Raw genomic sequence first — 26723 nt, 5'->3', positions numbered from 1 at the left:
AGAGTCTGGGTAAATGGTGCCATTTTCTGTTATTTCTGGCCACAGCAAAACACTAGTGAAAACTTGCCAAACTACAGTCATTTTAAATAACGTACCAAGAATAAATATATATATATATACTGTTTTATATTAAATGAAACAACAAAAATTTTCCTCTCCACAAATGGAACACTGGTATACAGAAGGGAGGAGGGTCAGGAGGTGTCAATGCAGACCCTCCTGTCACTTACCCCTTGACTACCTGTGGTCTGATCAAGTTATATCTCCAAGCCTCAGCTTTCCTCAAAAACAAAATAATGGTGATACTACCTCCTCAGGGAGGGGAAAAACAAATGCAAGTGCATTCACCAGGCATATCAATAAACATCAGCCCTCCTTTTCTTTTCCTCTCACCTTGATTTAATGGGAAAACAGCCTTTCCCTACTCCAGCCTGTTAACAATTTCCAAACTGACTCAAAAATATGTTGTTCCTGTTATAATTTAGCATATGGCTATCAAAATGTGTATAACATTTCTCTGAACACATGGATTATGTATGAATGCAATTAATTTCCACTGTTAAAGTGCAGACAAAATATTCAAATATATTATTCTAAGCAAAAAAAAAAGTAAATGATGAGTTAGATGTAATTTTACAAAACATATTAATGCAAATAAAATCTCTGGTGTTTCTTTAGTGCTCAGTCATGCCTTCTTCTATTTCATCTTTCGGAAAAGCAGGACAGGGTTTCCATGTTCTCCACTATAATTCTCCTCTCCATTTAGATTGACACGTGGCCCAAGAAATAAATCTTGCAGTCTCGACCCCAGCTAAGCAGTCTGCAAGGACAGGGCAGAAGACATTTATCCTAAACACTAACTGAGGTTCTCTCACTGCCCTTTCTCTGGCTGGGAATGGAGAGAACAAAGAAATCAGCACCTCCATAATTTCCAGGATTCTGTCCCAAAAGACAGCAAGATAATGCAAAGCAAACAAACAACTTTAAAATTGGGGGAGAATCAGAAAAACACAAAATCAATTTTCCACAATGTAACTTTGCTATTTAACATAAGTCTCACAAAACAAATGAACAACAAAAACAATTCCCCAATATTTTCCTGAAAATCTAAAAGCTGTGAGAATGAGCAAAACTACTAAAAGTTGGCAATAGCTGGGTTAGATATATGTTTTCTGCAGGTCAAATTTAACATTAAAAAGAAGAGTGATGACAAATATTATATTTATTAACAGTTGTTAAAGGTGTAACTAGCTTTGGGTACACTCAGAAATTAGCTTTTAGTTAAATTTTATCTAATAACTATTGTTCTCAAAATCATGGTGTAGCAAAACTAATTGTCCTCCTTGTCAGTATAATGTGAAAGTTTACATTGCAACTGTCAATTATTGCAGAGAAATTTATTAAATTAAAAAAATCATCCTGAATTATGAAAACAGGATTTTAAAGGCATTTGTGCAAGTCACCAGAAGAAGAAATCATAATAATGAAACAAGAAGAAAACGGTAACAGTAACTTCATATCAGGAAGGAATTTTTTAAATTAGTTTTTATTTACTTTCCTGAGTGCCATAAACAGAAGAATAAAATTCATCATGACCTCACTTTTGTTATACAAAATAGAATTTTCTTCATCGATGTGTGATAAAAGAAGTGAAGAAATAACTGTATTTTTTAAAGTGACAGCTCATCATCATTGAAAAATAAAAGTTTTCAAAAGTCAGAGAGGAGAATAAATTAATTACATTGTAATTAAAATAGTTTCTTCAATTTCCCTTTTTCATGCAAACAATGCTAAATATCCACTTCACTTCTCCTCTGGTTCCAATGTAGAGTCTGATTTGACTTGATGCACTGTATCATTAGCTGCTTACAGTATCAGTACAAGGTAAACAAAGCACCATCCCACTTTTACTCAAGTGCAATGCTTGCAAGGACGTAATAGACATAGGAGCTTTTCCACACGCTTTTTACTAACTGCATTGAAAAGTGATTATTTTATTTAAGAAACAGTTATCCATATAGCACAAGATTCTTTTAACTAGGAAAATATAATCTTTTTGGTATATCAAATGCATGCACATTATTTTCCTATTCCATTATTTTTATATTCTAAAGGCATTGTTTGTTTGCATAAATATAGTAGCTATTTAAACCACTAGCCTTTCATAAAAATTAGAGAACATAAACTATCTTTTTTTAAAAAAGGCTATATATCTTTTGTAGTTAAGAATATAAGAGTACCTTGATAAATATGTGCTTGAAACTTTTCCCCCTTATATATAACACCACCAGTGTGGCTGCTTCATGCATACTGAGAAAAAAATCAGTGTGCTACTTGCTAGCTTATATCCGTGTAAGAATAAATATAAGAAGTAATTAAATGTTTATTCTTAATGATGAAACTTTCTTCTTTTAAAAACACTTGGACAGACCACACACTCAAGACAGAACTCTAACTGCAGTTTTCTTTCTCTACAATGTTCCAGACTGGGAAAGAAACTGTAAAATTAATTCAGTAATCCAGGATTTTTCAAAATATCCAAATTTGGCATCCCATATAAAAGTTCTAAGAAATTTAACAGGGTGTTTTAAGTTTGTGATGATTTCTTTGTCACAATTCAGATAATAAAATACTTAAGGTCAGTTAGTGGTCCAAAAGACAATTTCTATATCTTCTTTCCCTCACTCCCCACCTTCACCTCCCAAGCCCTCTTTCCTTGCAAAGTAATTTTTTTCTCTCAATAAGCAGTTGAAAACAATCTGCATGATTAAGTTGATCAGAATCTGGATGAGTTGCTTGCTAAATGAAAGAACAGTAGTATTCTTCCATGAGAAACCAATAGGCGGTGCTAACTCTAGGATACCACATTCAAAGATTTTACACCAAAAAACTCATAGAATAGGTGACCAGTTTAAAGAGTTGTAGAATTCCCCATATGATTCATGGAGGGGGAAATTTCAAAAATCTGAATGTAATAGATAGAAATGTAACCTAGATATATAATATAATCAACAACGAAAATTTAAGATGACTAAAGCATGATCCTTATTTACAGAATTCAAAGTACAACTACACATTTGTTCCCACATGAAAATCCTATGAACGTCGTCTTCTGCCTCCTTATGGTTTCAATCTCATTTGGAAACATCATACAGTACAGCTTCTTAAGACACAACTACTCCCCTCTTAGGGCAGCAACTGCTCCTTAGTGCAAATTCTGGTTTGATTGCTCAAGTTTTTCCTTTCTCACTTACTCTGTCTCTCTCTAAGAACTAAATGACTTACAACCTGCAAAGAAATATACATGCATTATCTTGCATTTTAAATAAATGAGATTTCTACTTATGTACATTCCTAGGACAAAAATGATAAAAAAAAAACACAGAATGTTGTAAGTGCCTTTTTTAACATTTTTTTAGCTGTTTAAACCATATTGAAAGACTACATTTTAGTAATGTGCCCACTACACACACACAAAAAAATCAAATCTTAGTAATATTATATTTGTGTCAAATCTTAGATGTATGCCCTACAAGATATGAAATCTGGAAGTCCACAGACAGGACATAACTATCTTCACTACATAAATGCAACAGGACTTCCTTAACAGAGAACAGCCACTGTGAGTACAAAAATAACTCAAACGGCAACTTCTAAAGACCTTTGAAATGAGAGAGTTCATTATGAATAAAAAAAATATAGCTTTCTAGATATTACAATAAATTTTAATCTTCCACAGATAAAGGATCATTTGACTCCTAACTCTTTCACTACAAAAAGTAAAGAAATATAGGCATAAAACTTTTCATTTCACAAACTGAGGTTACAGACTTAGAGAAATATTTGCCTGAAAAGGCCATAGTGTAATATGTTATCAACCTGTCTGTTACCGGCCCTTCTGTATGTTGGAATTAGTTTTCATGTCTATAGGTAACCTAGAAGAAAACTTAGAGAGGTAAAAAGTTATGTCATTTGCTTTATATCCGTTTTAACAGAATCCAAATTATATATATACACATGATAAATTTAAGGCTGAACTTTTCATTTAAGAAAAAAAAAGAAAGAAAATCAAAGCTTCAAAATCAAATCATTTAAATAATAGTTACCCTCCACATTTTAAGATTTAACGCATGAGACGAAATTTATTGGGACAGCAAGTTTTCCAGCAGACTCTGTCACTTTGTTAAGTTGCAGAAAAGGCCTTTTATTACCAACTGGTACATCTCCAGAAAGTAGTGCTAGATTATACTGGAAACATGCAACAGGACAATCATAAAATTCCACAGAAGACATTCAACACCGGGCACTGTACGCTGCCACCACACCGAAATCAACCACCACCATCATCAACCCTATCCAGTCCTCTGCCCAGTTCTCAGTGGATAACTACTGAACCACCATCAGGTGGCTAAAACGAGGGCAAACACTGTCTCTCTAAAACTCAAATAAAAGGCTATTTTGTACCTTAGGGGTGTAATCTCATTAATGCAAACTAACAGTTTCGTCCTCAATATTAAACCCAACTGACCATCGTAGAAAGTAACCATTTCCCCACCTCCTGGAAGACGCCAGCAAGCACTTAAAATCAAAGCAACACAACAGGGAAAGGAAAGATCCAAAGACAGCACCGCTAAGAAAGCAAAATCCTTCGGAACAAGCCAAGCCGGCTGGGAAAGACCTACTGCGTTGTTTACTCATGGCCAAGAGGAGGAGCGGGAGTCGAGCGTGCCATCCTCGGGGATCTGGAAAGGTCTCGAGCTCCCGGGCCGCGTGCCCAGGAGCCAGCCCCTCGGGAGGATGCTGCCCCTGCCGCCGCTCCCCCCGTCGCCCGGGCGCATCCTCGGCCCTCGCCCCTCCAGCTCTGCAAGTGGCCCTCGGAGAACTTACGGGGCCCGCCGGCTGCCGCGCAGACGCCCCCGCCGCGGAGCCGATCTGGGCGCAGCCGAGGGAGGGACAGTATTGTGCGCGCATCCAAACGCGATCCCGAGGCAGGGGACAGACTTTGGCTTTCCCTGGCTCCCGGCACGGCTTCCCCACCGCGGGCTCGGACACTGCCCGGAGGCGCGCGCGCGCGCACACACACACGCGCGCGCGCGCGCACACACACACACACACACACACACACACACAGATCTCTTTGCCAGGACCAGTGTTGCCGCTGCAAACCCGGGAAACGCCTCCAAGGGGACCAAGTACCTGCTCTCTGCGAGCTGCTCAGCTGTTCACTTCATCCTCCGTTGACAAGGAAACCAAACCGCACTTCATTTTTTTTTTTTTTCCAGAAAAACCTTCCACTGCCATCATTTGAAAATTGATTTACGGGGAGGGGAGGGAGAGAAAGAAGGGATAATATAGATATAGATATCAGGATATCTATCATAAAATTATCTCGGTTTTTTAAAAAAGTCGGATGTGCAAAAGTCATAGTTAATTTAAAGGAGGAAAAAAGTATTTTGCTTAAAAATAATCCCAGTAACCAGCTGCAAGAAAAGTTTCATGTTATCAATGGGTATGAAAAACAGGAGGGGAAAAAAACGAATTTGTTCTCACCGGCTTCCAAAAAGGGCACAAAAAAATAGAAAATTAATATCTTTTTTGCTCAGTGGTTTGTACCTGTATTGCAAAACCACAAACTTGTAAACACTGCCGTAAAATCCCACCTCTACAAAAATCTTATAAGAAAAAGAGTATGCCCAAGAAAAAAAAAAAGAGTTAGAAACATGCTTTTTATGTCTACAAAGGAAAAAAAACAGGCACCATACTTCACATCGTTGTTTTTCCATAAAACCAGTTGCATATTCTGCCAGACTCCGGAGTCGCTCCCACCGGCACGGCCGCCGCGGACTCCCGGACACAGCGCCTCGTCTACAGAACCATCGCATGCTAGAAAAACTTGGATTCAGGAAAAGGCTCAAAACCATGCTCGTCCAGCTTTCCCAAATATAAACAATAATCAAAGAAGTGGAAAAAAAAAAAAAGAAGAAAAAAAAAACAAAAACCAAAAAAAAAGGACAAAAAAAAAAAAAAAAAGAAGAGGACAAGAATGCCACCAGGAAGGTACTCACCGAGCGGGAGTAAAATGTTGGAATAAAAATGAGATTTGGTATAAAATACAGTATGGCGGTGGAAGAAGGAAGGGAGCGCGGTTTTTTCTCTCCGGCTCTGCCTCGGGCACGGACACGTGACTGGGGGCCAGGCTGACTCGCAGGCGGCGGGGACGGACCGAGGCGGCGAGGAGGCGCCCGCGGAGCCCCGCTCCGGCTGGCGAGGCGGCGGCGGGGGCCCGGCACCGGCGGCGAGGCTGCCTGCGCTGCGCGCCCGGCGAGCAGGTGCCGCTCACGGGGGCTGGGCACACGCACACGCACACGCACGGCGGGCAGGGCCCGAGGCGCGCCGCTGCCGCCCACCCTGCTGTCGCCGCCGCCCGCGCCGCCTCCGATGGGGGCGCGGGTGCCGGGGCGGCTCGGGGGGCGGGGGGGGGGGCGCTGATCAGGCGCCTGGGAGGAGGTGAGCAACTTGCTGCTCTCCTCGAAGTTGCCGTTGCCTGCCACTTGCTTCTGTAGCCATCTATTTTCCATCTCAACGTGGTTACCTGGGGACCCAGCGCATCCCTTTCTCTCCCGAAGTTTCACTATTAAAGCCCCATTGAACGCAGGCATTGTTTGTTTGTTTGTTTGTTTGTTTATCTGATTTCCCATTTCTCATCCCTCCTTCCCTCTCCCTACACCTGCGCTTCCCCCTCGCGGTTCTCGGGGAACCTGGCTCAGCGCGATCCTGGGGGCGTTGTCACGGCACCAGTAAAAGCAATCTTATGGCCATCAGGACGCGCAGCATCTCTCTTGCTGTCACGAGAGAGGCATGTTTGCAGTTTGCAAGCCCAAACGTCTCTCGTTCAGGAAACCCCGTCCCGGGTTTCTTTCTGCGGGTGGCAGAGCGATGGGTGGGGGCGTGGGTGGCGTTAATTTGTTCGTTCGGGGGCCAGGCTTTGTTTGTTTGGTCTGCGTGTGCGCGCGTGTTGCCCAGCCGGTCTGGAAGTGCTCCAGGGCTGAAGAGGCTCCTGTTTGCCTCTTGCTCAAGTTGTGGGCTGGGGCTGGAAGTCAAAGGAGAGGTGCAAGGGAAACAAGTGAGTCCATTGTGTTAGTGCTCTCGGCGCGGGAGTGCGCACTTGACGGTCGAGAGGGGGAGACGTGCGCCAGGAGTGAGGCGGCGGCGCCGCCCGCGGGAGCCCAGGTGGCTGAGCCGCGGATTCTGAAGGTGAGGGTGAGAGAGGGATTTCTCCACCTAGCATCTGGTTTAGGATGCCTGTCGCCTGAACCAAGATTCCATCAGCCAATCGCTGGGTGCGTTGAGATTCTTCTATTGCTGCCTGATCAAGAATCAGCTTTTGGGGCGCTGGAACACATCTATTTTTCTTCAGTTTTGTGTAATACTCACATGAGGATCATTTCCCTCTGCTGCTTTGAATCTGGGTTGTCTGGAATTAATTGGCATCTCTCTGTTTGAGCATGAGCAATTAACACAGTTCTGCAGTTCACAGATTAATGCCCCCTATCTTTCTCTCAAGACTTCCGATGTTGACGTTTAAGATCAAATGCCTCCATCAGAGATGATCTAACCTGGACAATTCTGAAAATTAAATACACGTCCATTGCAGAGAGCTGCAACAGCAAATGTGTTTCTCAAATATTCTGGGCGGCATTCATTGGCCAAATAAAGTATTGATCCACAATTTAAATAAAAGAGATTTAAAATAAATATTAAAATACTATTAAATATTTATTTTGGTGCGTTGCCAACTCTACACCCACTTAGTGAAGATTGCTGATTAGAAATACTCACTGGGAAAGATGAATGCATAAAAGTGGATTTGGTAACTTGGAAATCTTGTTGAGTTCTATTCAGAAGTCACAGGATTTTAAGCTGGATAACACAAATCAAATGTTGTGCTTTTCACTGTAAAACCCGTTGGGCTTCTTTTTTTTTTTAATAAGATCTCTTCACATGTGGTGTTTTCTTCTCCACGAGTTGATTTTGTCTGCCATTTAAACCTTAGTTTGCTAAATTTTCCAAATTTTTCCTTCCATGTCAAAAAATATCTGATTTTAATTATTTTAGAACATATTATTTCAATGCATTTTTTTCCATCTCTTATATCACAGCAGGATTCAAAGGTGAGAAATTTCACTTTAAAAACGAGTTTTGAACCTTGCAAGCAGGCTGGGCAATGCGGGGGTTTTAAAGAGTTATTCAAGAAGAACTTTGAAAAACAAGCTGTTTAGAATTACACTGCAGCAATGGCCGTCAGCCAATCACAGTGATTGTCAGGCTTTTATTATTCAATAAAATGACTCCCCTTTATGTTAAATGCAGCTCTGCTGAAGAAAAAGCAAGACATCAATATCCTTTCTGCATTTCTCCCGTTTACTTACGTAATTAGAGTGTGGTGCTCAAAATATTCCATTTATTTTATTTCCAGCGTGCCATTTTCATCTTTTAGGTTGCGTCATCACATTAAAACCAAGAGCAAACAAAGTTAGAAGAAGGGAATTAGTATTTACTGAGTGTAGCCTCTCATTGAATTCTTGCAACTGCTCTATGATGTTGATATTATGATCATTCTACAGATTAGGAGAATAAAGTCAGAGAATTTAAGCAATTTGCCAAGGATTCCATTGTTAGTACACGTTAGAGGTGGGATTGGACCAAAATTTTATCTGGTTTTACAGTTAGAATAAAATATTTCAAAAAATTACATGAAAGATACTAAGTATTCTCCAGTACTGTTACTGACGCCAATTAACAAATGCATAATATTCTAAATAAAGCAAGTAAATCTAAAATAAATTTGTGGGAATTGATTTGGCTATATTATTCACCACAAATAACAGTGGGAGTACATATATTTTCATTAACTTTTTTGATTCCATAAAACACGAGGAGGAAATAAACCTTCAAAAGTGGAGATGAAGGGGTTAATTTTTTCTTTAGCAAAAGTCTGTGCAAAAGATGTGGTCGTGTACTTCCTGGTCTTATCCTCCAGAGTTAACTATAGAAACTTTTTAAAGCAAAGTTACAATTGTGAATTGCTCCTTTTGGTATCCATTCTAAAGTAAGCCCTGGGGATTCATAATTGAAAAGTATACCAAATTTAAGAGAAGACAAATAATGACGATTGAGGAAAAATCTATTTTGAAATCTAAGCTACATAATCTCACTGTTTTTCCATTAGAAAATGTCAAAGATACATGAATTATATGTGCATATATATGGTTTTTACGTATGCATATATACTTAGAAATTATGTGCTACAATATCATGGTTGAAATATACCCTTTTACATCCAGTGCCCTCAAATCATTTTCTCTTGTTTTGCTGGATAATTTTTTTCACAACTTAGTGATTTTTATTTTTGATTAATTTTACTTTTTTTTTTCATTATGTGTCTTATCCCTGCATTTGAACATACTTCACTTATGCTTCCCTTTCAAGTTTGGGTGATTTTCTTTACTTTTTCCAATATTTCTGTTTGGAGGAATTGTGAATACCAAAACTCATCAAATAATTTGTACAAATTGTCAAAAAAAAAGTGATTAGAAGATATGAAAATAAATAGTAATAATTATTATAATATAGCATGAGTAAAATAAAGAAGAAAGAACTTCAAAATTTTTGTGTAGTGTAATTTTTAATATTTCTTATTTCACTCTTCACATAATTTATTTTATGGAGTCCCAAAATTCATATATGTAGAATAAAGTATACATCAAAATTTCTTACGATGTATTTACACTCATTTATTTTCATATAAAATTAATAAAATATGTATATTGCTAAGAAAATAAATTTGAAACAAATTAATATGCCTACTAATATTCTTAGTGTGAATGTGTTTATTTTGCATTAAATAGATCCAGTGTAGTTCTGCAATAAAGTGACCCCCGGCAAAAGTGACAGAGAGTGTACACCAGAAAGCTGTGATGACTTTCCTGATAAATACACGTCAGGCACAGAGAGGGAAAAGAGCAGCACATGACATGTTCAGTGTTCTGCACCATTTGTTACTATTCATTGATTACTGATCTGCCAATCATCCGCTCTAAAGAGAATGTAAAATATGTCAGTTTATAAATTTAGAAGCTGCAAATTTATCCAAGATATCTCTTTAGATTTGAAGAGTTAAAAATGAAAATGTGGCAATCTTAGAGATAGAAATAGGCCTCTGAAAAGGTACTAAAATTAAAAATATTAAATAAATTTTAAAACACTTTAGGGCCAGCCCTGGTGGCCTAGTGGTTAAGGTTCTGCTTCAGTGGCCCGGGTTCATGGGTTCGGATCCCAGACGTGGAATGCCACTAGGTTATCGACCATGCTGTGCCGGCAGCCGACATACTAAAAAAATAGATGAAGATTGGCACAGACGTTAACTCAGGGCAAATCTTCCTCAGAAAAAAAAACACACAAAAAACCACTTTGTTATGTATTAACACCAGCATATGAGAAACCTGAAGGGAACAAAAAAGAGAGTTTATGCAAAACAAAACAAAAAGCAAGTGAGAAGCATCGTAAAGGAAAAATATGTGCTATTGAATAACTACTTACTATGATGTTTGAGGTGCTTGACATATATGCTATCGTGAAGTCCTCATAATCAGAAACAGATTCTGAAAGACTCTGCCCAGGGACATAGGGCCAAAACATGGAACAGCAGAGGGCTTCCATCTCTACTGAGACAGCTAAAACCACACAACAGGAAAAGCAATTTCAATGGCAAAGTGCTGTCATTGAAGCTAAGAAATTGAGAAAATGATAGTGGGTAGAAGGGTGGGGGGAGGAGGAAATAGTACAGAGGAGAAGGGGGAATGAGAATGGAGGTGAGCAGAAAGAAAGGAAAGGAAATAAAGACAGAAAGGAAAGAAGGAGGAAGGCCAATTGTAAGACCAAGAGCACTGGATGGGGGGCCTGGAAAATCTCCAAAAAAATCCATGAGAAATGTAAAAGCGCAAACACTGGAGAGATTTGGGTCACACAGAGGAGTCCTAAAAGACATGTGACAAAAAGTACATCAGAAAAATATTGCAGACTTTACAATATGTTTCTTTAGTGAAACTAAATGTTGCCTGAAAAGGAGAAAACAATCTTGCTGAGGTTAACAAAACTCTATACCAGAGGAAGTAACATTTTTAAAAAGAGAGAAAGAAAACCAGGAAGAGCTATCTTCACTTGTGTTTAAAAATCAAGAGATTTATTTACCCTAATGACCCAGGCTGGTAATAGAAGACAATATGGTTTCATTGGAAAATTAATTTTGCCTAAGGAGAAGAATCTTGAAGATGTAGGAGAGAAAACTGGAATTCTATTGTCTACCCATGAGATCTTAGACTCGGAGGTATGGAATAGCTCCTTTATAGTCAATGGTATAGTTGTTCAGTTACAGTTATGATTCTCCTGTTGATTTTTTCTCTTTGTTTACGTGTTTTAATTTTAAAAACCTGGGGTTTAGAGACGATATGTATTTTAGCAATATTAATTTATCAATTAATATTATACCAATATTAACTTAAACTCTGAAATTTTTTCTTCGAGGTAAAGGTTATTTATTCATTTGTTGTTTGCTTAAAGCTGATAGCATTCAAGAGATGAATGCATGAGATTAGTTTGTTATCATCAAGTCTTGGGCACCTGTCAATAAGAGGCACTTCTAATCTCCGTGAAATTTAGTAAGTTATTTATTTCTACTAATAGGAAGCTTACATTTTGAAAACAAAATTTCTTTTTTTAGGAATGAAATTAAGAGTTTCCAAAAGCCAGATAAGCAGAGTAGAATGATTTTATGGTGACAAGTCACGTGCCAATATGCTCTGGAAGCCTCTTGCTATAGAGATGAACCCTTAAATCATCAGTATTTGCTTACGTACAACTTTGGTACTAACAAATGTGTGAATAGACATTTCCTTAAAAATGATTATAGGAAATGTAATTTGTGGTATGTGTAGAGCTGTATTTTCCAGATTCCTTTTTTGGTCTCATTGAGACAATCAATAGATTGCTTTTATATAACTTTTCTGTTTTATATTCCTAATTTCCTTTAACATTCTCCTCTCTCTTTGTTCTGTCTATCTCAGAAATCAGACCTCTTATATCTCCCATTATACATATTTGGGGTATATACGTGAGGAGGGGATACCACATATTAATACATTAAACGCTTGACTTTTACTTTTATTTAATTAATAAAAATCTGTTGTATATTTGTAGCAGATGTGTGAGTAGACATTTGATAAAAAATGATTTTAGGAAGCAGTCAATTATGTATGTGATGTGTGTATGTCTGTATACTCCAGATTCCTTTTTTCCCTATGGACGTCTCCCTCCTCAGTGTAGAGAGGGGTCAAACTTGTTAAGATCTGAAAAGATCACAGCCCTTGGCTGTTTGGCTTCAGGGTAGTAAATTATTTGTTATTTTATTCATCTAAAGCTCCAGAGAAAACAAGAGCGAAGATCAAACACAGGCTTTCCAAATAAAAGTATAATGAACTACGAGTTGGCCAATGGGAAAAATATGAATATTTCAAACTACAAACTTATAAATACACAAACATTCCGGTTAAGCTTCACATCACAGAAAAGCAGCACGCCATTCATTACAAGTAGTCACATGAGTCCTTGTGCCTGTTTCAGATGCATTTATCTTTGCAAATTACATAGAATCAAATGTAGGACTTTTCTCTATTGTTATATAACTGTAAAAAGATTTCCTTAAAATTTGTTATACATCATTTTTTGCTTATTTTTTAAGAAAAAATAGTAACTAATTTTTTTTAAAAGTTGAACAGCATGTATTATTGAGATAGAAATGTATAAATTCCAGACAAAATTTAATCTTTAAACTTGATACTAGTTTTTCTTACAAGTAAAAATAATCTGTAATTTTTTGTCATTTGTACAACAGAAGATATATCATGTTCTAGGCTTATAAGAAGAAATCAACAAACATTCTTCAGATGTTTACTGGAGGCACAATTAATTTAAAACTCTATTATCAAAATATTATAGTACAGTAAATGAAAGTTTACAAAGAGAAACAAGGGTGGCAATTTAAATTTTAAATACCTGATTCAAGAATACACTACTTTTTTGCAGGGAGGAGGGATTTTGTAGATAAAATTTTGTCAAAAAGTAATGTATTCTTGGGGCTGGCCTAGTGGTGTAATGGTTGGGTTCGCACACTCCGCTTTGGTGGCCTGGGGTTCACAGGTTCAGATCCCAGGTGCAGACTTACACACAGCTCATCAAGCCGTGCTGTGGCAGCATCTCACATATAAAGTAGAGGAAGACTGACACAGATGTTCGCTCAGTGACAATCTTCTTCAAGCAAAAAGAGGAAGATTGGCAACAGATGTTAGCTCAGGGACAATCTTCTTCACCAAAAAAAGAAAAAAAGAAATTAATGCATCCTTTATTTTCTTCCAGCAACCTACTGGGAAGAGACAACGGCTCTGTTGCTTGATGAAATGTTCCTGGACTTGAGTATAGTTACCAATAAAGCTAGAATCTCTTCTACTCAGGATAAGGACCTTTATAAGAATCCAGAAACATAATACATCATAATTTTACACTGATTTAAAAGTTATTTATAATGTATTTTTTCTCATAAACAACAACAAAATTCCAGTGGATATGACAATGAATTGGCAAGTATAACACTCAAGTAGATAAACAGATTAGGTAGGTAGATAGACTATTAAAACTTATACAATATGCTCATTCATATCCTGTAAGCTGTGCACAATTTAAATAACGATTGTAAAGACATGCATTTGTTTTTATGAAATAAATTTATTCCGAGTTAGAGAAATGCTACTTTGGTACTGTACAATATGTGAATACTTGCAAATTATCCACCAATATTAAGATTACTTTTTAACCTGTTCAAGCAAGGTTGGAGGATGCATAATAGGTAAAACTGATGGAATAATCTCATCCATGAAACTTTGTTAATGTGACTCTTAAAATGTACTCAAATTTACTCTGCTTCAGTTTGCTTCTCCAGGACACATTAACAATACAGCTCATAAAGGCATTCAAAAATTCAGAATTGGATATTTTTATTCAAATCTGAAATTTAGTTAAAATGGAATCAATGCATATTATGGTACATATTCTCAGTATTTTAAATTCCGACTAAAATATAAACTAAACCTTTGCTTATTGATCTTATTTCATTCTTTTAAATTTTTTAAACATGATTTTAAGAAAGTTGATTTTTTTTTAATAAAACAAAATTTCTTTCCAAGTTACAGAGAAATTAATGTACCAGGCATTTGGCATGAGTTAGGTTTCTTAACAAGGGATTAAATTTCCCTCTGAACCTTTGTTCTCGTTGACTGATCAAGGAAACAGACGAGTTGACCAGGGAGGATTAACTTATAATGCTGAGATCTCAAAGGAGTTTATTTCTTATATCTTTGTAATGATTCTTATGTAATAAATACAAAATAATTTGCAAATAAATATTTTATATTTTCTTTCTATAAAAATTAAGGACCTAATAATAAATCTCAACTCAGTGAAAGCATTTCTGCAGGATTCTGTTTGTTTTTTCTATACTCTAACCACACAGGTTTAAGTTTTTGAGAACCTGGAGTAATGGACAGTTTGTGTGTTCCCTATACATTCTAAAATATCAGATGTTCAGGCAAGCTTTTCCAGAGTATTGGATCATAGTCCAATCATGGTTGAATTCTTTGACGAGTGCCTGAAATGCTGATAGAGAGTGTTGCTGAATAGACATCTGTACGCTTTAGACACCAGGCGTTCATGCAGTAGAAACGATACTCTCTGTGAAATTTCAGGGCCTGCCATGTATATTTACTCAGCTGGAGAGCCAGGCTACTTCTCCAAAGCTGGTAGGTACCAGGAGATAGCTACAATTTTTTTGAAAAAGCACTGGTTGATTTGGCTATGCATTCTATGAAGACCCAGAATCTTGCCAAGAGGCAAAGACGAGAAAGAGCAACAAGGGACTGAACGTTTTTAAGTGTAATTATTTCAATAAGTAGGCCAAACGAAAAACAGCTCTGATTTTGAATAGAACTGTATTCTTAAGGATCTGCCAGGATGTTGAGCTTAAAAGCATTCCCAGAAGTATCCATATCCATGTGCCTATGGAAGGAAACTACTTATCATTACCCTTTTAACAATGCAAGATGCCTGTTCCAAATAACAATTCAACAATATTATGAAACTTCTATTTCTGGTAATAATTACCCAAGGCTAGATTGCTTTTATAGATGCTGCTAATTTGTGCCCCTCTGAAATGCCAGGGAGCAAACATTTCAGAGGCATGGGTACCATCATTTATTTATTTATTCATTTATTTTTTGCTTCTCCATGTGTTTCTTTCACTCATGGACGTGAGCTTGATTTCAGACCTGCAATGCTCTCTACACTGTGCTTGATGCTGGGAAGACAAAGATACAGGAAGCAAGTCACTATGCCCAGTGCGTGCCACTGGATGAAGGCTCTCCAATCGCAGCAGTATGGCCTTTTAAAAATCCTGCCTGCGATTGCTCTCTCTCTCTCGTCCATTTTCCGCATCAGGTATCTTCTTTTCCCATTCAACTCAAGTCCTTTACACCTCCACTGCTCTCTTCTCTCTCAGCACATGATCTTATTTCTTACATTATGGTTACAGCCAAGCTAGACCTTTTAGGATAATTTGGAGTTTTGAAAGGTAGGAGGAAGTATCGAGAAGGCAGGAGAGGGCAAGTGAGGGAGGAGGGATCAGAGAGTGAGGGAAGAAGATGTCTGTGAAAGATACAAGTGAAAATTTCCATTGTGTAATTGGAAATCTGTATCTGGAGGTCGGGAGAGAGATCTAAACTAGAGCTAACAAATATGGGTAAAATCAGATAAAGTTATCAAACCATATGACAGAGATATCATTAGTACCCCCATTTTACAGATGAGGAAGGTGAGGCACAGACAGGCAGTGTGATTTGCCCATGGTCACACACCCTTCCGCAGAGCGAGAATTCACACTCAGGAAGTGTGGCTTCAGGCTCTTACCAAGCTCCTAAGGAACACCACCATTCGAGAAGACTGCAAAGGAGCTGTCAGAATGCAAAGGAGACTAGGAAGTTTCAAGGAGGCAGGAGTGGTCAGGAGAGGCATATGTCGCTGAGTGTTCAAAGCAGAGAAGTGATTTTGTACTGAAGCAGATGATACAGAAGAAAAGCAGTAGAAAGATTCTAAAAATATCTCTTTTGTGAAAACGGTGTAATCTGAACAGCATAGCTGCAGAGGAGCCTGTTACTGCTAGTCATGCTTGAGGGAGAAACCTCACCACTGTTGTTGGAGGAGGTCACGGAGAGAAAGTGACTGTGGTTGACGCATGAGCTGGATGTGGGCAATCAGAGGCTCCTTACCTCTTCCTCAGTCTTTGGAATGTACATTTTTCCCCCGTTCCCGCACTGGGAGCCATTTCAAAAACACAGCCTTGAGAAACTAATGTGTTATTGAGACCATCTGGACAGTATACATGACTGCACCCCACTAAGGCTTCTATACAAACATTTAAGGTTCTGGAGGGTGGGTGAGGAGATGTACTTATCTTGTGGCCGCCCTAGACAAGTCTCATATGTAAGTTCCCTTGTTTATTAAAACTGCCACCTACAATCTGGAGTGTCTGCCTCTTTCTTAGGTCTCTCCTCACCCTCTTATGGGAGCCAGTTTTGAATTTCACCTGGGAAACTCTTGAGGTTTTGAATCAACAAGTGTGGTGACAGTGGCACTAGAGCTGTGTTAAGGGGAGAACTGAGAGGACTTTGCAACCAGATTTCGGAGGATTGAGAAGAAAAGAGAGAAGACAATTTGATGCCACTTATTTCCTGAGAAAACAAAAGTATCATTGTTTAAGGAAAAAAAAGGCAGGAGGATAAGTTATTGTTGCGATGTGTGTTGGAAAAAGTTGTTAAGTTAGTTTGGGGACATATTGTGCTAGAAGTGACAGCCAGATATATAAACGGAATTACTCAGTAGGTAATAAGAAAAATGTGCTTTTTATAAGCTAAATTTCCCAGTTGTCTCTTCAGAGTCTCGAAAGTAATTGGCATAGATTTTGAGAGTTGAAGGTCTTTGAATGGATGGGCTCTCCAAAGAAAATACCTGGAGAGAACACAGGGACTAAAGTTTCAGGAATCTAGAGGTAAAGACAAAAGTAAGAGAAGGGAGCAAACGGAAAAAGAGCTGTTAGAGAATTTAAGTAGAGGGCACAGATACGTCAATAAATTTTTTTTCAAATGTGATTATCAACTCAGTATATAGATGTTATTACCATATTTGTTTGATTATAAGAAGCACATTTTCACGTTAGCATATTTTAATTGTCTTATACTTCACAACAGATGTATGTACTTAATACAGAAGTTTTTCCATTCTTGAGAAACTTTCATTAAAAAATGTTGCATCTTTTATTGGATAGTATCTTAGAATTTAAAAATGTGTTTTACTGGTACTCAGAGATATTCATTTATGATTTGCAGATATTTTATCACCGTGAAGGAGAGAGACTGTTATCCTTCATGTTAACTCAGTTTATGTAAAGAGTGGGAGGAGGTAATATATTTAGGAATTTAAGGTACATTAATAATCATTCAGGGCTCCAATGGCGGTGTATGAGTATCAACGCTGTGTGTCAGAAGAATAAGCTTGTTTTCTAATGTCCCAATTTCCTGCTATGAAAATACCTAAGAGCATTGAATAGATGACATGCTGATATCTGCTACATATACTGTTAATACTGCCTATATTTATCGTGTGGACAAGTGATGAGAAATAATAATTATAATGAAGCAGTTTTAAACAGGTTCAGGAAGAATTAGCCATAAGGAAGATACTGCTGAGACGCTTATGAAAGCTGTGGAGTTGTCCCTTGTGATGCGCTTTGTCAGGCAGAACTAATTATCTACGGATGATAAGAGAAAATATGGTGAAAAACAGCAGCCATTTCCCATAGCGGGAGTATCCATTTAAAACCCAACAACTCCCTGAACCATGAGATAATTGAAACAGCGCCAAAGCTGGCATGAATAACAAGGCCTGTGCTGTCTTTCTTGGACAGTGGTGGGGGCAGGCAGTGAAAACAACTTCAAACACATCTTAGAAAAGTAATAGATTTTATTTCAACTGATTGACATTATCCAATTAGAATAAGAAGGGAATTATTAAATGCACCCAAACTACATTTTTCTAACCAGAAAATTAACTTAGCTTGCTTAAGTTTGCAGATGGCGTAATCTGATATCTATAAACTTCATACTTTGCAGTTTGAACAAGAAAGCAAACTTTAAAGGTTTCTTTAGTATGCTTTTGCCTAAATCAAAATTAACTCATAAGGGTCTTAATGAATGTTTGTATCATATTAAATAAGATATTACCTGGGGCTGGCTCGGTGGCATAGTGGTTAAGTTTGCACGCTCTGCTTTGGTGGCCCGGGGTTCCCAGGCATGGACATGTGCACCGCTTGTCAAGCCATGCTGTGGCAGGTGCCCCACCTATAAGGTAGAGGAAGACGGGCACGGATGTTAGCCCAGGGCCAATCTTCCTCAGCAAAAAGAGGAGGATTGGCAACAGATATTAGCTCAGGGCTAATCTTCCTCACCAAAACCAAAAAAGACGTTACCTAAGAAAATTTAAAGATTCTAACCAAACTTTCAGAATCTCTATTAAAAAGGAAGTTATTTTTGTGCCTGGATTGGGTTAATAGCAGCAAAGAATGATTTATAGGTCTGATTGCTGCCACTTCCCCCTCACCCTATCCTGCTTCAACAGCCCAATTTTCCAGGGCTGGGCATTGTCTACAGAAGTCCTCAAGGACTCAGTGTTTTCTCTGAGTCTTCTCTGCTATGCCTAGACTGCATCTTTCACTGTCCTGGTACCAAGATGTCTGCTCCTACTCCAGACATCCTAGCTGCCTTCAGGTCAGGAGGAAGGAGAGAAGGTCAAAGGCAAAAGGTGATACAGGAAAGTGACTACGTTTAACTAGTACTTTAAGACAATTAAGATTTTGATAGCAAAGAAGAAGAAGAAGATAGGTATTATTAAGGCAAGTAGTAGTGTTTGCCAAATACACAAATCTATTATCTGATACTCAGAGAAATGAGAACAGGAATTTTGTATCTTTGAGAATTTTTAACTAGATTCATGGTGTACAGTGCAGGAACTGCCATACTAGCACTTAATATTTGTTTATTCAATAAAGAAGCAGTCTGAATGCTGCAGAAAATTTGGGGGAAGAAATTTTAAAAACTCAGCAAAATAGCTAAAAGCATTTTTTTAGTCAAAGTTGAATAAAGAAATGGTTAAAAGTGGATATTTTAACATTACCAATTTATTTTCTCTGTTTTATACTAATTTCCCATTGCTAAGGATAATCAGAAGTTAATTATAAATGGAAACTGGTAAACTAGATTATTTACAAAAATGAAAAATGATGGAAAATTCCTATTATGATGATTAGAAATATTTAAGATTTTTTTTCTGTAAATTAAAAGTAATCATCAGATATGAGTAAGGTTTTGTTCGTGTTTTGTTTTAAATGCTGTTTCTTTGTTCTCCCTGAATTCCTAAAGAGGGATGTAAGTTATGGTGAACTGCATTGCTATTCATGTATTCCTTTCTTTTTTACTGCCTATCTCTGCATCTCTTCAAAAAGCAGCATATTCTTTGAGTTTATGATACTGATAGTCAGTTTAAATGCAACCTGCAGGTAGCAATATAAAACTGACTTAAAATCAGTAGGTTTCATGAATCACTTCTTAAAATGGGATTTTTTTTTTTTTTTTTTTTTTTTTTAAGGTGAGGAAGGTTTTCTCTGAGCTAACATCTGCTGCCAATCTTCCTCTCTCTCTTTTTTTTTTGCATGGGGAAGATTAGCCCCGAGCTAACATCTGTGCCAATATTCCTCTATTTTGTACGTGGTGAAGGTCCACGCCCAGGATCCAAACATGCGAACCCAGGCCACTGAAGTGGAGCGCGCTGCACTTGAACCACTGTGCCATGGGGCCGGACCCAGGAATTTTTTTTTTAAAGAAGAATGCACATGCTAAGCAAAGACTGAACTTAGAATACTTGCAAACAGTAGCAATCTTGACATGTTAAGACGGATATTTGTTAGAGTATAAAATTATTGATGCAGACTAACATCATAATTAGAATATAACTGTTCACATAATTCTCTGAAACAAGTAAATCTGCTCTTCTCAAATAGGATACTCACTTATCAAAAGAGAAAAGTATTTCTACCTCCTGTCAGCAGAAACTAACTGTCAACATATTTAAGGTAAAAAATATGGTATGAAAATATACACTTTCCTGCATTGTAAAGAAACAATAAAATTGTCTTATAAAAAACCTATCTTTTTAGTCATTGAAAAACGAGTTCTTTAATTCAATTGTTATACATTATAATGTCTATGTAGTAACTTTAAACAAAATGTCTATATTTATTTTAATAGGCTAATATTTATAATTTTTGATATTTTTATAGGGTTTGTATTATGATGCTGAAAATAAGATATAAAAATGTTGGTAAAATCAAGGATATAAATCATACTGACACCAATTTTAAAATACTTAATGCTCAAACTGAACCCCTGAGAACATCATGAAACAAGAATTATGAAAAAGCATTTTTTACGCCTCCCTAACCTGAGAGCTACTATAAAGCAGTAACTAGTTTTTTTACTTTTAGATATTTATAATGCACAGCAGCCCAAACTAATTTTATGCACACACACACATAATTTTAAGGTGAAGAAATCCTATAAAATTAAAAGCAACACCTTGGTAGAAGAATGTAGAATATTCTATGAAAGGAGGGCTCCCTAACTAATGTGAACTGAAAAATGATACCTATCAAGTAGTTGCCCAGAAACGGAAAATAGCAGAGAGGGGTTAGTTTCTGTGTGGTCAGGAAAGAGTTGAAAGTACAGAAAGAAAATGCATGCCTGAGGGGAGAAAAGCAACTAAAATAGGATTTTCAATTTTATTTTGTTTGATTTTTTTTTTTTTTTTAAATTTGAGCGTTGTAAGAATGGATCCAGTGTGGTCTTGAGAAAAGGAATGGGTCACATGATCTTTCAATGAAGCAGAAGTTGGGTGAATTTTTTTATAGAGAAGTTATACCATGTAGAGGAATGTACCCCCCTTTTTAAGCAGCAGGATTCACGAAGAAGTGAACTGTAAGGAACTGCTTGATTGACATTTGGGGATTTGGGAGATGAAATGAAGTGAAGTCTAAGCTAAGATATCACCAACGCGTCAGTGTAATAACTGAGGAAAATGGTCTGGCTTGGGATTCTGCACTCAAAACCGGTTATTTCCCTGTATCTCTTTTTTTTGTCTTAAGACGCTTTACTTTTTAACCCAAAACATAGACATTTTTAAAGACTCAAATTCGATTAAAATCATATTCTAATGCTTCCCTCTGATCAGATTAGCAAACGGCAATTTCTTCTTTAGCTGAAACCATTACACTTAACAGTCTGCTGACCTTCACAATATTGTTTTGAAATTTATAAACGATAGTTATAAGTGAATCCCTGTTGCTCTTTATTTGGAGTGTACGTCATACAGCTCCCTATGTAAGATGCAGCTCAATTACAAACCATCACCTACAAATTGAAGCTCCTGCCCTAGTGACTTTTCATTTGAAGCTTATGTTTGAAAACTGTGTTTTCTCTGCCCAAATTGTCTTATCGGTATGGCAGGTCTATCGCAGTTAGCATCCACGTGGGCCTCTTGTACTTCCATTTCAGCTGCTCTTGGCATTATTGTGATCTCTTTGACTTGCCACCTGGGCATCCCAAAGTGAATTCCACGAATGCCACATAGCCTGTACTTTGTCCCAAACCTACTCCGGAAATTTGTTGAAAATCCATTCAGACATTTTCACACTAGGCAAAAATAGATAGTAAAATATTTTATGTATACCACTCATTTTGGATATCTACTGTTTTGTTCTGTTTGATTTACCTCCTTACTTAACAATATGTGTCACTGTGTGTGATTGTGTGTCTGTATGGAAGAGAGAGAGAGAGAGAGTCTTATCTTTCTAACTAGATTCTAAAGTCATTGAGAGCAGAGGGGTCCTCTATACTCTGAATTGTGTCACAAACAATATTAGTGGATAGAATAAAAAAATAAACATAGTATACTAGTTGCTAGTAAGCCGAGTGATGGGGTCTAGAATAGAATGTGGAATATTGGAATTAATCCACGGCATTATTTCTGTATTCTTTAAATTTCTGGCACACACACATATACACACACTTTGGTTATTTATACACTTGCTAAGGCATAAATCATACTTACTAATGGAAAGCACACTTGTTACACATGTGAGTGTCCAGTTTTAAACAGGATGACGTGTGTAATGACTACCGGCATGGAATTCCATTAGTCTGGTGCTTTGCACACATTGGAGTAAATGCTCGTTGAGTAAATATTTTGGATGAATGAGTGATCCCTTAGGGACAGACGAAAGGGATCCATCATGTTGAGTTGGCCTGATGTGGTTGGTGAAAGCAGTTCATTGTCCTGAAGACCTCAGCGGCAGCTCTGTTTTGCTGGTACGCAGAGAAGCAGTCCTTGCCTCTCTGATTTTCCATCCAAGATGGCTGTGCAAATGCATGTGTCACTCCCTAGGGTTAACAGCTTGCTAACCGTTAAGCATAGCTTTACTCCTCCTGTCAAGAGAATGTATTACCTTAGAAATAAATAAAACAGACACTGTTTTATAGATATGTGAGAAAATTTAATTTATCAAACATGTAAATCATTCACATATTTCAGTTCTTTATTAGTAGTAACAAATTCTCTGTAGCTTCAAAAAATGAGTGTATTACACCAAGCCTTGCTTCATAGCAATTAGAGACAACTGCACAAAGAAACAGCATTGCGTTTTGATCATCAAGTTTTCCTTAAAGTGCTATTATATTGATTCTGTGATCACTCTCTGTCACGCTGATGTTTACTTTTGAAATTCATTCTTTAGTACTTTCGGTAGACCTTGAGAGACCTCTTCTGAAGACTTTTGTTGCTCTAGCATGTGCTACAGTGCTAATAAAAAATTTGGAGTATTGGTGTGGTCAAGATGTTTTATTTGTATATGCTTTTATTCTGTGTCAGGCTTGTGCCAAGTGCTGGAACAATAATAATGAAAGAAACACAGGCCCATGTTTGTTTTTTTTTTTTTTTTACTGTCTGATGGTATAAGGTATATGATATACAGAGGAACTATAGAGTCTGAATAGCATTTATAACAAATCCTCATGATCTCAGGTTAGAGGATGCTTTTGAGAAGGCAAAACCGGAGACAGTGAGACTTGCAATAGTGCGTGTGAGAGCTGGGAAAGACTGGAACTAAGGAAGGTGAAGCAATAAAAAGGAGGAAGTTGATTTGATAATCTCAAGAGGCAGAATGAACAGGGGTTGCCTGCTGAATGGGAGGCAGAATGAGAGAGGTAGAAGAGACTTAAATGACTCTGGTGACTCAGGGGTTGCTGGATGGATGATGCTGGAATTAATGGAGAGTAGGAAAAGAGTAACCTATTTGGTGAGGGAAAGATGGTGAATTCAGCTTTGGAATGTCTGGTTTGAGGCACCTGTGGAATTCAATCATTTATGCCCATCAGGCAGTTGGAGACTAGCTCAGGAAGAAGGTCGGGGGATAGATTTGGGAGCCAGAAGCATACAGATGGTACTATAAGGCATGAAAATAGATGAAATCCCTCAAATAGCTTGTAGAATGTGAACTGCAGGGATTGTGGATAAAAAATACCAACGTCTGAGGGACAGGCACAGAATAATTTGAAATAACAGATTGGACCAGAAGCTCTCAGTGCCTGGTGAATGAAGATAGTCAAGATTTCAAAAAAGGGCTAGTCCACACAGCACCCAGATCTTGGTTTCTAATGCCATTCTCCAATAAAAAGAACCAGGACTCCTTGGAAAAGTGACTGATCCTAGGGCTGGAGCAGGGGACATACAAGTGATCCTGGAGCATCTTGTAGTGCCAGGAAGTAAGGAAGTGCTCAAAAAGAATCACCCACAAACAACCTCACAATACGTTGATGAAGTTAAGTCAAAGGGACACAGAAGTCAAAGAAAAGAGCTCCCAATGGCCAAAGATGGAAAAATTTGAGCAATAAATTATTGTAGTATTGGATTATAACCCAGAGCATAAAATAAAAATCCATGAGTCCGTACTGACTTGATTAAATGATTGAACATATAAATAAATGAAGAAGAATGGACAAATTTCCAGTATAGATGAATTCCAAATAATTTACATAGATACGCTGTCCTCAAGAAGGGGAGCATAGTCCCCACTATTTAAGTGCAGGTTGCACATAGTGTCTTCCTTCTAAAGAATTCAGTATGCAAAGGGGCAGACGGTAGCTCTGCAACGGAGAAACTTGACAAACACTAACTCAGTCCAGTGATCAAGGTCAACATTAACAGCGATAAGTTGTGTCAAGAGCATGTATCCTTGTTATGATGTAAGGAGAATGACACTTTGCCTGTGGTCTTCCTCCCCCAAACCCTTAACCACAGTCTAACCAGAGAAAAATCTCCACTGGGGTACATTCGGTAACATATCTGACCAATACTCCTCAAAAATTTTGAGATGGTCACAACCAAGGAAAGTCTTCAACAAGGAAATGATAAACAGTGGTATACATTTAATGCAGTGTGAAGAACATGTAACAAGTAAGCGTTCACTCCACAAATGTGAACTTCTCTTCCCCTTTCCTCCTCGCTCTCTTCCTCCTTCTTCTTATTAAAATCTAACAAATAGAAACCTCTCTTGTGTATGTAGTATGTGCACATTTGCTTATTTGAAGATTTAAGACTGAAGCCTTCCAAAACATTTTCTCTTAACTTCATATCTGTGTAACCCTCTCCCAGCACATCCTTATTTATTCTTTTCACATCTCATCTATAGATTAATTCAGAAAAACTAGGAAATGAGATCTCACCTGTAATAACAAATCTGAGACGGTCTCAAATAAAACAATTTCTTATAACTTGCAAGGAGCAGAGGTAGATTAAAGGGATCAAGAATGCTTACAGCCTTAGAGCTGTCCCACCCATGAGACATGGTATGTGGCCGAGATTAACTCCTAACCTTGTAAAGACTGATCCTTCCTGGATATCCTGGACAAAATCTTTTTAGCTATAATCTCTCCCTTAAGATCACTCTTCCCTTTTACAAAGTGATTATTCCAGGAGAATAAATACAGGGAGCTGAGGTCAGCTATAGATCTTGTAAGAGGCTTGTCCAGAGCAAGTGTCTTGGTATCTTGTGATGTGAAAGCTCTGGGAAGCAGGAGGAATGTAGCTTGAGCATCCCTTTTCCTCCTTTATTTCTCCTCTTAGTGCTTTTGTATATCAGTTTCTTTTCATGCCTGCCCATTCTGGTAACCAAAGCATCCCTCTTATTGGATCTGGTTTTCCTCAGCTGGCCCCATCTACTCTACCCTTTTCCCTGTCAACAGCAAAATTATCTTTCTTTGGTCTCATTCTTTCATACTTTCTATTTTGTTATTGTGTTACTAGTTCTGCCAGGCAACAAATTTAGTGGGAGAATTCTACTAATAGCATGATAACTAAAAGGGATAATTGTAAAGGTAGGAATTTGGAGCCTTTGGTCATTAGATAATAGTGCTAATTTTACATATGTGGTGAAATTTTTCAACTCCAGGTCAGAGCACAAAAGTGGCTTCTATGTAGGTTTCTGGGAGTGCCTATGTGGACCAAGTACATGAAATATCCATCATGAAAAATTTATATATATATTCTTTTTATTTTGTATGTAGTGTATGTACATTTGCTTATTTGAAGATTTAAGGCTGAAGTCTTCCAAAACATTTCTCTTAACTTCATATCTATGTAATTATATAGATATGTAAAATATGTAAAGTATGTAAAAATATATATAAAATTCCTACTTGCTAAGCAGAGTTCTTGAATGAATTCAAAGTGATTGTTAAAAACCAAAAGCAATGGGATTCAAAATTCAACTCTTAACAGATTTGAATTTAGTATTTGTCACACCCAGAAATACTGAATTTTTTTGTGAGATTTGCTGTAAACAATGTAGACTATTTGAACAATTCTTGTGATAATTACCTCCATTTGCAAGGTTTGCTCACGTTTCACATATTCTAATTATAGATCAACAAAAATAGGTGCACCAGCATGTTATGGCATAATATTGAAGTTGCAGGTAATCTAGTCAATGGAGAATGAGCATTAAGCATAAAGTATACACCACATTCCATTAGAGTTCCACAAGTTCAAAGCCAATGCTAGGTAGCTAGGCCATCCAGGAACAAAATCACTTGCATTAATTAGAAAAGTAAAGGGTAAGTGGCTGTAACAAAAACAATGAAAAAAAAAAAATACAGTGGTGTAAATAAGATGACACTTGTCTTTGCTTTCACCTAAGTGTCAGGCATGTCTAGGTTGTGGGCATGTCTACTTCACAAGATCATTGTGAGACCAAGGATCTCTCTCTTAGGATCAAGGATCACCACTAGTCTCTGGGTCTGCAGTTTGTCTCTGACACTTGGTCATTAGATAAGAATGCTAATTTTATGTATGTGGTGAAATTTTTAAGAATAAAGAATAAAGCTCAGAATAAAGGAAAGAGACAG

General features: G+C 37.5%; 2 protein-coding genes across 2 annotated transcripts in view; one reads left to right on the top strand and one right to left on the bottom strand.

The window, feature by feature from the left end:
• LOC131396641 (uncharacterized) overlaps window positions 1-5887 on the top strand; it is a 137869-nt gene extending 131982 nt beyond the window's left edge. Inside the window, exons 3-4 of the mRNA XM_058529000.1 lie at window positions 4537-4956; window positions 5792-5887. Coding sequence (XP_058384983.1) covers window positions 4537-4956; window positions 5792-5887 — 516 coding nt within the window. The remainder of the gene's footprint in view (window positions 1-4536; window positions 4957-5791) is intronic.
• RALYL (RALY RNA binding protein like) overlaps window positions 1-6194 on the bottom strand; it is a 706869-nt gene extending 700675 nt beyond the window's left edge. Inside the window, exon 1 of the mRNA XM_058528955.1 lies at window positions 5197-6194. The gene's annotated coding sequence lies outside the window, so the exon portion shown is untranslated. The remainder of the gene's footprint in view (window positions 1-5196) is intronic.
• Between the last annotated feature and the right edge of the window lie 20529 nt (window positions 6195-26723).

Source organism: Diceros bicornis, chromosome 33 (assembly GCF_020826845.1).
Source record: "Diceros bicornis minor isolate mBicDic1 chromosome 33, mDicBic1.mat.cur, whole genome shotgun sequence".
In the NCBI taxonomy this organism is placed as follows: domain Eukaryota; kingdom Metazoa; phylum Chordata; class Mammalia; order Perissodactyla; family Rhinocerotidae; genus Diceros; species Diceros bicornis.
Note: the sequence above shows the minus strand (reverse complement) of the source record. Positions and strands in the feature narration are given on the sequence as shown.